Source organism: Notamacropus eugenii, chromosome 1 (genome assembly GCF_028372415.1).
Source record: "Notamacropus eugenii isolate mMacEug1 chromosome 1, mMacEug1.pri_v2, whole genome shotgun sequence".
In the NCBI taxonomy this organism is placed as follows: Eukaryota; Metazoa; Chordata; class Mammalia; order Diprotodontia; family Macropodidae; genus Notamacropus; species Notamacropus eugenii.
The window spans coordinates 210,356,792-210,369,362 of NC_092872.1; the positions used below are offsets into that span (position 1 = coordinate 210,356,792).

A 12,571-nucleotide genomic window follows, 5' to 3' on the forward strand; every position below is an offset into this window, starting at 1 on the left:
AAAGTATTTTTACAACTAATTTTAGGTGGTCCTTTCTGTATTAAATAGTATTACAAAATGTTAAGTACTATACCATACAGCATTAAAATTATGCCTACACAAAGCAATTATTAGGAAATGATTTCCTTGCAATAACAACCATTTATGTTAAAAGGAATGTTATGTTAAAAAAGGAAAGAAAGGAGTCAACAAGAATTCTTTTTGTCAATGCACAATGTTACTTAGTTTAATACACTGTGAAAACAAAGTAGTATTGATTTGCCATGATGGCCCTAAATCTGTTGGACTCCGAACCTTATATAAACACAGGTATCTGAACTTTGGTCCTAACCTACTCCATTCTGGCACAGAATGCCAACTACAATAACAAAAATAGATAGGAAAAAAGAACCACTGAACACTCTGATTATCTAAATGCAAAGAAAATATCGTAATAAAAGTTTGAGAACAAATAATCAATCTCAGACTCAATAATGAGCATTTAAATGGGAATTACTAGCATTTCAATTTGAACTACATGAAAAGAGAACATAAAATCTACTTATTCCATTTCTACTAAATCTCACTGCAATAAGGTAAAAAAAGAAAAAGGCACTTATTTAGGAGTTGGTTCTTTAGTCAAGCAATTACTGTAAAGGCACTCAATTCTCTAGAGAGAAAAATTTATAAAGCTTTTGAAAGCTCTCATGCCAAGAGTCCTTGAACCAACTTTCAATGGGCTAATAACCTGACCACTCCATCTCTCTACATCCTTCCCAAGGATCCTCCCTGAAGGCAGACTTTCTATCAGTTTGTTTTGGGGAAGGAAAGGAATCACATCAACTGAGTTTAATGAAAAAAATAAGCAGAGGTTAGTGTAATGCAGGGGTGGGCAACCTGCAGCCTCAAGACCACACCTTCTAGGTGCTTAGGTGCAGTCTTTTGACTGAGTCCAAGTTTTACAAGAACAAATTCTTTTATTAAGGGGATTTGTTCTGTGAAGTTTAGATTCACTCAAAGGACCATACTTGAGGACTTAAAGGGCCACAGGTTCCCCACCCCTGGTTTGCCAGACATCTCTTTTACTTTGAAGGGTTATAAACACAAGACCATGGCTAAGTATCTTCAAAGAACCAATTTTACAAAGATATAAGATTTCCTCAAAAATGACAATGGTTTCAATTTATTACAACAGTGCCTGCTGCTATCTGTTGAATTTGGGAATGGTGTTACCACAGAAACAATGGCTAAACAATGTCCAGTTCAAAGCAGGAGTCATACTCCAATTTCAAAACTATTCAGTAATTACTGGCAAATATGCATACATTTACCTGACCAAATGAAGCCTATATGAAAATGTTTTAATTCTAGTGAAGAAATTACTAAAATCTCCAGTTAGTAATACATTAAGAAACAACTCAATGAATGAGCTCTGTGTCTGTCCTCAAACAGAAAAAATGGATACACTTGAAATCATTTTGTGAGGATTCTTTTTGGGATAAGCTAAAAATTTTAAATTATGTCATGTTGCAAAGAATGCAGTCTCAGAATGGTAGTCCTCTTTGATGATCAAGTACTTCTTCCATGACCAAAGTATGTGCTGCTCTCTGAACTGAATGAGGTGTCAGAAAAAAGAGGTAGAGGCACAGAGAATAATAATAGCTAATATACATATCTGCACAATGCACCTGTGCAGATATAATATTACCTGATTCTCACAATAATCCTGTTGATGCAGGTACTATTAAATAATCACCATTTTATAGATGAGGAAACTGAGACTAAAAGGTTAAGTGACCTGTAGAAGCTTTCACAACTAAGTTTTTGAGGCAAGATACAAACTCAGGTCCTCCCAGTTCCCAGTTTGTCACTCAATCTACCATGCCATCTGGCTGTCCTTGTTATTACTCCCTCTGTAGACTGTAAGCTCCTTGAAGGCAAGGACTGTTTTGTTTTGTATCTTTTTATGCCCAGTCTTCAGTACAACATACAAGTACATAGTAAGGACTTAATAAATGCTTGCTTGATAAAGAGAACCTACTATGGTAACCACTGGCATCCATGTGGGAATAAAAAAACCATTCACCAAAATTTTGCAAAAGAAGTCTCTTTAACTGGTGCCTACAGCATGGTCATATGATAGATTTTATACGACCACTAAACCAATTACCACTAGGCAAATATTTCTACAATCATAGGTTCAAAGGGGGAATGTTAGATAAGGTAAAAAATAAGTGAGCTCAACTAGGTTGACTTGATAGAGCTCAAAGACTTGCTCATAAGACCCAAGTTTCAGTCTCAGCTCTTCAACTTCCTAGCTGCTTTTTCTTGGGTATGAAGCCCTCACAAGTCATCTAGTAGAACCTGCAACATTTCCAAGAAGTGATCCAATAGCTTCCACTGAAGGCTTTCAACAATGGAATATTTTCCTTGGGCATTACACTTTTGGCTAGCTCTTACTATAGAAAGTTCTTCATCATATCAAATAAAATCTACTTTTCTGTAACTTCCAACTATTGCTCCAAGTTCTGCTCTATGAGGTCAAGCAAAATAAATATTCTCTCCTACAACTAACTTGAATACACTGATAGGTCTATGATCTCATCAGTGTAAGTACTTCCTTCAATTACACATACTGCAACTCATCCAGAGCATTTTCACCAATATCAATGCAAAAATTTTAAATAAAATACTAACAGGGAGACAGCATTAATATATCACAAAGATCACATACTATGATCAGGCAGAATTCATATACCAGGAAAGCAGGGCTGGTTCAATATCAGGAAAACTAAAAGCATAATTAACATCAATAAAAGCAACAAAAATCATATGACTGGAGCAGTCAAGTGGCACAGAGGATAGCATACTGACCCTGGAGTCAGGATGACCTGAATTCAAATACAATCTCAGATATTTGACACTTACTATGTAACCCTGGACAAGTCATCATTTAACCCTGCCTGATTGCCTCGCAAAAAAAAAAAAATCATGATTATATCAATAGATAGTGGAAGAGCTTTTGACAAAATATAATACCCATTCCTATTCAAAACGCTAGAAAGCATAAGAATAAATGAAGCTTTTCTTAAGATGATAAATAGTATCTATATAAAAGCTTTTCCATTAAAATCAGGGGTGAAGAAAGGGTGTGCTTTTATCACCACTATTACTCAATATTATATCAGATTGTTAGCTATAGCAATAAAGAAAAGAAAAAGAAACTGAAAGAATAAGAATAGGCAACAATACGGTGATAAAGAGAATTCTAGTGAATTAACTAAAAAACTAATTGAACCAATTAACAATTTTAGCAAACTTACAGAATATAAAATAAACTCACATAAATCATCAGCATTTCTACATATTACCAACAAAACTCAGCAGAAAGAGATAGAAAGAGCAATTTCATTTAAAATAACTGTAGACAATATAAATACTTGGAAGTCTACCTGCCAGCATAAAGCCAGGAACTACATGAACACAATTACAAAACAGTTTTCACACAAATAAAGACAGACTGAAAAACTGGAGATTAATTGCTCATGAGTAGGCCAAGCCAACATAATAAAAATGACAGTTCTACCTAAATTAGTTTACTTAGTGTTTCTCACAAATCAAACAACTACAGAATTATTTCATGGAACTAGAAAAAATAATAAAATTCATTTGGAAGAATAAAAGGTCAAGAATTATTGAAGTAATCAATGAAAAAAATGTGAAGGAAAGAGAATTATCAAATATCAATAATCAATGAAAAAAATGCAAGGGTAAGTGGCCCTAGCAGTACCAGATTCCAAATTATATTACAAAGCAGAAACCACTGAATTGAGCCAGCTAGGTAACACAGTGTGATAGAGTTCCAGGCCTGGAGGAGTCAGGAAGACCTCAGTTCAAATTCAACCTCAGACACTTAGTAGCTGTGTGACCCTGGGCAAGTCACTTAACTGTTTGCCTCAGTTTCTTCATCTGTAAAATGAGCAGGAAAAGGAAATGGTAAACTATTCCAGTATCTTTGACAAGAAAATCCCAAACTCAGGAAGAGACAAATTCATCAATTTGAGCTTTTCTTAAAATGATAAGTAGTAATCTATCTAAAACTAAGAGCAAGCATTATTTATAATGCTTAAATGGGGTATTCAAGAAGGACCAGCACCTCTAATGGGAAGACTTGTCAAGCCCTTTTGAGGGCTGCTCATCCACATTTTGTGTTTTTCTGGCACTCAACTCTCACCAATGGCTCCAAAAAGCTGCAGCATGCACAGTGGTCATGCCCTGGTAAACCATCTCAATAGACAGGCTAAAGGAGGCTGAGGGTAACCAATGGGCTGGTTGGTGAGTTAGGGGACTATCTACCCCAAGCATTGAAGAATACCCCCCAGCAGAATGGGTATATGAGAACAATTTGCTCTAATGACCATGAAGGTGGCTAAAGCAGGCACTGTAGAGTGCTTGAACTTGGTCAGTCATTCAACATGCAAATATCATCTACTATATCCTCGGCCATTGCTAGCCATCCTGACTTTTGTCTTGCCATTGGATTTTGATGTCTCTAGAAGAGAGAGTGAAGCTGATGACTTCTTGCAACTCTGCCTCCCTTAAATATAATTCATGTGTGAGTGAAGACATCACCTATGATTGTCATTGGTCCTCTTCAAAAATGAATGACAAAGAACAATAAACTAAAAGCCTTCCCAGTAAGCTCAAGGGTGAAGCAAGATGTCCAGTCTGATTCTGGTTATGAAAGAGAGTGGTTAATCAGTGGGAAATACTAGGTAGGTGCACAATATATGGAAGCAAATGACCACAGAACTCCAGCTATGAAGGACGAACACAAACCTAGAAATATAAGCTTTAGGGGGCAAGAATTCATCATTAGACAAAAAGTTGATAGGAAAACTACAAAGCATATTGGCAGAAACTAAGCATATATCAACATTTCATATCATATACCAAGATAAAATAAAAATACATTTTAATTTAAACATAAAGGGTGATATCATAAGCCAATCAGGACCTATTAGATTTTTGGGTAAGGGAAGAGATTATGAACAAACTAGAGATAGACAGGATCACCAGGAGGTAAAATGGATAATTTTGATTACATGAGATTACAAAGGTTTTGTACAAATAAAACCAATGTAGCCAAAATTTGAAGGAAAATAGGAAACTGAAGGAAAAATTTATAGCCACTTTCTCTGATAAATCCCTCATTTTTCAAACATATAGGGAACTGGACTAAATATATACAAACAAGAGTCATTCCCCAACTGATTAATGGTCAAAGAGTATTATGAACAGGAAGTTTTAGAAAAAGAAATCAAGACTATCAAGAGTCACATGAAAAAATGCTCTAAATCACTAATAATCAGAGAAATGCAAATTAAAACAACTCTGAGATATCACCTCATACCCCTCAGATTGGCTAACATGACAGAAAAGGGAAATAACAAATGCTGGAGGGGATTTAGAAAAATAGGTTCACTACTGCATTATTGGTAAAGTTGCAAACTGGATCAAACATTCTGAAGAACAATTTGGAACTATGCCCAAAAGGCCTATAAAATTGTGCATACTCTTTGATGCAGCAAAACCACTATTTAGTTTGTATCCCAAAGAGATGAAAGAAAAAGGGAAAGGACCTATATATTAAAAATATTTACAGCAACTCTTTTTATATGAAAGAATTGGAAACTGAAAGGATGTCCATCATTTGGGGAATGACTGAATGAATTATATATGATTGTGATGGAATACCATTGTGCTGTAAGAAATGACAAAGGTGATAGGTTCAGAAAGATCTGGAAAGGCTTATATAAATTGATGGAAAGTACAAGTAAGCAGAACCAAGGGAACACTGTACACAGGACAGCAATATTGTAATGATGATGTGAAATGTGAAAGACTACTCTGATAAACACAGTCCAAGACATCCAAGACAATCTCAAAGGACTCATGATGAAAATGCTATCCACCTCCACAGAGAAAACTGAGAAAGTCTTGAGTACAAATCTGAAAATAATTTTTCCATTTTATTTCTGCTTTTTTTGCAATATGATTAATATAGAAATATGCCTTACATGATTTTACGTGCATAACTGAGAAATTCATTGTTCACTTTCTCAATATGTGGGGGAGGGGCAAAGGGAGAGATTCAAAACTCAAAATCTTTTTAAAAGAGTGCTAAAAATAAATAATAAGAAATCTAAAAAGCAAATATGCTTTGCAAGACTTTACATATAAAATGGGCACCATATTGCTTGCCTTCTCAATGGGTAGGGGAGGGGCTGGAGGAAGGGAGAAAATATGGAACTCAAAAAAATAAATGGTAAAAAAAATTTTAATGTAAAAAAGAAAAGAAAAATAAAGATGGAGCCTTATTTAGAGAAAAGCTTAGGGTCATTAAAAATACTATGCAGTTTCCCAAAGAGTCCTTGTTTAGGAGGCCTCTACAATATTGGAGGGCTAGATGCAGTCACTGTAAAGTCATCCTCCAGAAATAAGCACCTTTGGAGGACCTCACCGTCAGCTGGGAAGTCTTCTTTCATTTGGACTTACACTGATCCTTCATGCTATTGTTGTCATGCCTCACTTGATTTAACAACCAGAGGACTGTTGAACAAAGTTACCTTTGCTCTATTATCTTTCTAGGAATATTGTATATGATTTTGACATATGCATAGGCAATATCTTGTTAGAGTTTTTAAGGCAGTTTTCTGCTCTGACAAATCAAATGTTTTCTTATAGTGAAAAAAGTAATAGAATCTTGTATTCTATAAGACTTTTCACTAACTGACTCAATATAAAGATAAATTAAATATAAAGCTGGGTGGTGCAGTGGATAGTGAGCAAGGCCTGGAGGCAGGAAGCCCTGAGTTCAAATCTGGTCTCAGACACTTGCTAGCTAGGTGACCCTGGGCAAGTCACTTAACCTCTGTTTGCCTGTTTCTTCATCTGTAAAATAGGAATAATAATCAAATAACTAAATAATTGTAAAGCACGTGGAACACAGTAAATGCTATATAAATGTTAGTTATTATTACTGTTGTTGCTATCTGCTATAGAATGCCATTTTTGAAAACCTGTTTCCCTTTATACCTTCATCCAGTGTGCCCTTTAATGCAAGTTGATTATCATGCTTTACTTAGAAAACCTAAAGGAAAAGATTTACAGGTCATGTGACCAAAAAGATGAAAGACTAGACATTTTCCTGATCTTCATAACTTGTAAAACCTTTCCAAGACTGAAATTATGTACATAAGAAGAAGCAATTTCAAGTTGTCTCCATGGTCTAGGACACCAAGAAGCCAAATGAGATAACAATTTGATGAATTAACAGCAGAGAAGGCTACTCAGTAGTTATGTTTCCAGTCTACAAACTGAGATTTTTAGCACTCTCTACCCACCAGAGTCTCATCATTCTTCCACCCATTCTTCCATCATTACTACAAAAGCAGAAACGAGCCTCATAAGGCTGAAAGTCACTTTGTATTTTTTTTAATTTTACTGTTTGCAAAAGATTTGTTACAATTTGTCCAAGCAATTGGAGATAATCCTCTCCATGCTTAGTTAAACTGGTCATCAGAACACATACGTTTGCTAGGATGTTTGTTCTTTGAGCATGGAAGACCTGCCTGAGCTTATACCTCTGCCAAAACAACCATCAAGAATCCAAAGCCCCCAGGCCATGGAAGAGCTCAAAAAGGATTTTGAAAATCAAGTAAGAGAGGTGGAGGAAAAACTGGGAAGAGAAATGAGAGAGATGAAAGAAAAGCATGAAAAGCAGGTCAACACCTTGCTAAAGGAGACCCAAAAAATGTTGAAGAAAATAACACCTTGAAAAATAGGCTAACTCAATTGGCAAAAGAGGTTCAAAAAGCCAATGAGGAGAAGAATGCTTTCAAAAGCAGAATTAGCCAAATGGAAAAAGAGGTTCAAAAGCTCACTGAAGAAAATAGTTCTTTCCAAATTAGAATGGAACAGATGGAGGCTAATGACTTTATGAGAAACCAAGAAATCACAAAACAAAACCAAAAGAATGAAAAAATGGAAGAGAATGTGAAATATCTCATTGGAAAAACAACTGACCTGGAAAATAGATCCAGGAAAGACAATTTAAAAATTATGGGACTACCTGAAAGCCATGACCAAAAAAAGAGCCTAGACATCATCTTTCATGAAATTATCAAGGAAAACTGCCCTGAGATTCTAGAACCAGAAGGCAAAATAAGTATTAAAGGAATCCACCGATCTTCGCCTGAAAGAGATCCAAAAAGAGAAACTCCTAGGAACATTGTGACCAAATTCCAGAGTTCCCTGGTCAAGGAGAAAATATTGCAAGCAGCTAGAAAGAAACAATTCAAGTATTGTAGAAATACAATCAGGATACTTTCAAACACGAGAAGCAAGAAAAGGTAAACAGGAAAGAGAAATCACAAGGGACTTACTAAAGTTGAACTATTTACATTCATACATGGAAAGATAATATTTGTAACTCCTGAAACTTTTCTCAGTATCTGGGTAGGTGGAGGGATTACACACACACACACACACACACACACACACACACACACACACACACACAGCACAGGGTGAGTTAAATAGGAAAGGATCATATTTAAAAAATAAAATTAAGGGGTGAGAGAGGAATATATTGGGAGGAGAAAGGGAGAAATGGAATGGGGCAAATCATCTTTCATAGAAGAGGCAAGAAAAAGCTTTTCCAATGGAGGGGAAAAGTGAAGCTTATTCTTATCACATTTGGCTCAAGGAAGGAATAACATGCACACTCAATTTGGTATGAAAATCTATCTTACACTACAGGAAAGTAGGGAAGAAGGGGATAAGCAGGGTGAGGAGGATGATGGAAGGGAGGGCAAATGGGAGGAGGGAACAATTAGAAATAAACATTCTTGGGGAGGGACAAGGTCAAAAAAGAGAATAGAAGAAATGGGGGGCAGGATATGATGGAGAGAAATATAGTCTTACACAAAATGACTATTATGGAAGTCATTTGCAAAACTACACATATATAGCCTATATTGAATTGTTTGCCTTCTCAGTGGGGATGGGAGGAAGAGAAGGTGGAACTCAATGTTTTAGGAACAAATGTTAAGAATAATTTTTGCATACAACTGGGAAATAAGAAATACCAGTAATGGGGTATAGAAATTTATCTTCCTTACAGGACAAGAGAGAAGATGGGGATAAGGAAAGGGAGGGGTGTTGGAAGGAAGGGCACATAGGTGGAAGGGGCAATCAGAATGCATGGCATTTTAGAGGGGAGGGGACAGATGGGGAGAAAATTTGAAACTCAAAATTTTGTGGAAATGAATGCTGAAAACTTAAAATAAATAAATTTTTAAAAAAAGAAAAAAAATTTCATTAACTTCCAAGAAATCACCCATTTAATTTTATCCATCTCCTAAGGATGAACTCTAAGAGTAACTACAAATTTCACCTGTGTTCTAGAAATTTACAATTAAATCCACAACACATTTCTACAAAATATTTACAAAGCACCAGATTCCACTCAATAAGGATTTATTAAACACTTATATTTAGTGTGTGTATGTTCGTCCTTTGTTGCCCAAGAAGACCATGCCATCAGAGAAATAATGACATGACTTGCACTTGACTTTGTTTTGAGTGAGAAAGGGCTGTGCAGGTCACCAGCCTCACTTCTCCTCCAGAGCCATCTGAATCCAGTGACCAGATATTCATCAGGATGACTGCAGATGATCCAGGATGAGGCAATTGGGGTTAAGTAACTTGCCCAAGGTCACACAGCCAATGAGTGTCAAGTATCTGAGGTTAGACTTGAACTCAGGTCCTCCTGACTCCTGCACTGGTGCTCTATCCACTGCACCACCTAGCTACCACTTATATTCAGTAATGCAATGATGAATCCTCATCTATTTTTTAACAATTTAAACATTCTTATTTAAAGGTTTATTTTATTTTAATTGGCCAGAGATAACCTGTTGCTCCAAATTTAATCTGCTCAAAAATCAAGCAGGGACTTTTAGACAGTATTCACTTTAGTGCCACATATACTACTAAATGTATTGCTTAGGTGGCCCCTGACAAGAAAGGAGATTCCCACAGTTATAAGAAAAGATTGTTTAAAAAGTAGGGGAAGGAAGTATGGGGAAATGGTCTCAAGGAAAGTGAAGAGACATTTTTTTGTCACTTTGGAGTTATGAGAAAACATGCTCCAAGGCACATATGAACCTATAAAGTAGACGTACTTTACAGGATGATGAATTAATCAAATTAAGTCTCCTGATAATTTAGGACTATCTTCAAACAGTTAAAATCCTGCTATTCTCTAATGCTACGATGATTAAAAATATATTCATGTGCTTCCTCCCTATTTCTACCAGCTCTTTAAAACTCCTCAAATCACATTTTCTGTTTGTCTCTAGAATTAACATGAATCTACTGACTTTGTATTTAATCATCTAATGTTCCTGGTTAAATTTCTCCACTAATTTGTAGAGACCTTAAAGAATGAAGCAGCTAAAAATCTCTCAAAAATAAAAACAAGGTAATCTGACATGTTTTTAAGTGTTAGAAGAAATTTTAGTCACAGTTAATAACATGATCCACACTATTCAAGTACTCCAAAATGGAAGTCATTAACTTGATCAAACAAACAAAGGAGCTATGATTTCACCATCACTGGAATTCCCAGAATGGGGACCCTCTACCAGATTACAACCAACTATATTTATCAGGCCTAGAGTGTTACCTTTTGATACAGAGGTCACCTAGCCAATAAGCATCAGAGGAAGAATTCAACCAAAGTCTTTTTGATTCCAAATGAAGCCCTCCCAATCAGTATGCTAAGATGCCCCTTAATAATTCACAATTCAAATCTTTAGAATTCCATGGGAATAACCCAAATCTAATACTTACCATTATCTGACCCTTCTGATTTCTCTGAGGGAGAATGTTCTGCAAAGAAAATTGCACACTTGTTAAAGCTTTACTATACAACACTTCTGCAATAACATGCTATGGTACTGATAAGCTGTGCCATGAAGTTTAGGTTCTTTGTTCTCTGAATGTTTCAAATTTGTCAGTTGTGTCTTCCCAACTAGAATATAAATCTCCTCAAAGGCCTGTGTTTCATATCCCTTTTGCATACATCTGCTCTCCAGAATGCAAGGCACAGCATTCGGAACTTAAGTCAGGCATGCAACAAGCACTTATTGATTGATTGGGCAGTCAAGGTGAATTAATTGCTTCAGTGGGGGAGGGGTCACATCTGTCTAACTATAGTTGATTCCATTCGCCTGTCTATACTACAGATCTTTTACTTCTTAAAACAAAATTAACAAAACTAGAAATACAGCAAAAAACCACAGATTGCAGAATGGCTAAATAAGTTGAGCTATACAAATATAATGGAATATTACTTAATCAAAACATAACAAAACAAATATGAGGAATCCAGAGACACATAAGAAAATTTAAATAAAACGAAGGAGAATGAACCAGAAAAACAATACTTACACCATGAAAATTTAAAAGAAATGAAGGAGAATGAACCAGGAAAACAAGATATATGCCAAAAGAATGAAAGTCTCTTGAGGGCAAACTATGTTCATGCCTGTCATATCCCTGGGTCCTAGCATGTCTAGCATATAGTACGTGCCTAATAAATGCTTGTTGATTAAAACAATAACGTAAATGAAACCAATTCTAATTCTAAATGAAGTCATACAGTCGATGCTGCTTGGTTTTACTGTTTTATAGTCTTTCTGACAAGGAAAGGGTCACTGGATTGGGGGAAGGGCATTACACCTAGAAATAACTGATGCAAAAAGCAAAAGCCATTTAACAAAATGCCAATTTTTAAAAAATAAACTGAAGTAGATTAGGATATAGCCTAGTCTCCTATTTCTTCATCTATTACATAATCTCTTTCTTGATGTGAAATCAGGTTGTAATTTCAGGGTAATAATCACATCAGGAAATTGCTGAACTGTTGTGAGTCAGCTGTGTTAGACAGCGTTCAAGAGGCAACATCTCCACCCTCAGCAGCAGACATGTACGTGAATGTGAAAGCTGGACAGCCATCAGTATTCAAAGCGGAATTTCGAATATTTGTTTACACAAGTGCCTACCTGTCATTTCTCTCAATCATATGTGACATTTGGGGGCTCAGAAGTATATCCCAAGAGAAGTACAAAATGGAGGTAGGCTGGGTAGGAACAGATAAGCCTTGAGAAAGCAATAAAAGGACTACCACATTATATACTTCCGTATAATGAGATTATTCCTGGCCATGGGGAAAATTCATTATATAAGATCATAATTATACACACACTTCCACCTAAAATCATTTTACCTTATCTGTCCCCACATAAATACGTATCTGGCCTTAAAAAATATCCAGAAAACATTAAAAAAAGGAAGTTTAAGTGGTTACCTTTATTTCTGCCTCAAAAACATTTATGTTTGTACACAACTATTAGAAAAATTTCTAGAGAAATTTTTACTCCTTAAAGGACATTGCAAACAAACAGTTTTCATAACACCCCAAAGACATTAGAGGCAAGAGCTGTTTTTCAATACCAGTCAG

At 35.8% G+C, this 12,571-nt stretch overlaps 1 protein-coding gene across 2 annotated transcripts in view; it reads right to left on the reverse strand.

The window, feature by feature from the left end:
* Positions 1 to 12,571, reverse strand: part of LOC140514974 (protein FRA10AC1) — a 59,831-nt gene that overhangs the window by 8,112 nt on the left and 39,148 nt on the right. For both annotated transcript variants that reach the window (XR_011970789.1, XM_072625518.1), the window contains one exon: positions 10,900 to 10,938. Coding sequence is in view for 1 of the 2 variants with exons in the window: in XM_072625518.1 (XP_072481619.1) it covers positions 10,900 to 10,938 (39 nt within the window). In the remaining variant the exon portion in view is untranslated. The remainder of the gene's footprint in view (positions 1 to 10,899; positions 10,939 to 12,571) is intronic.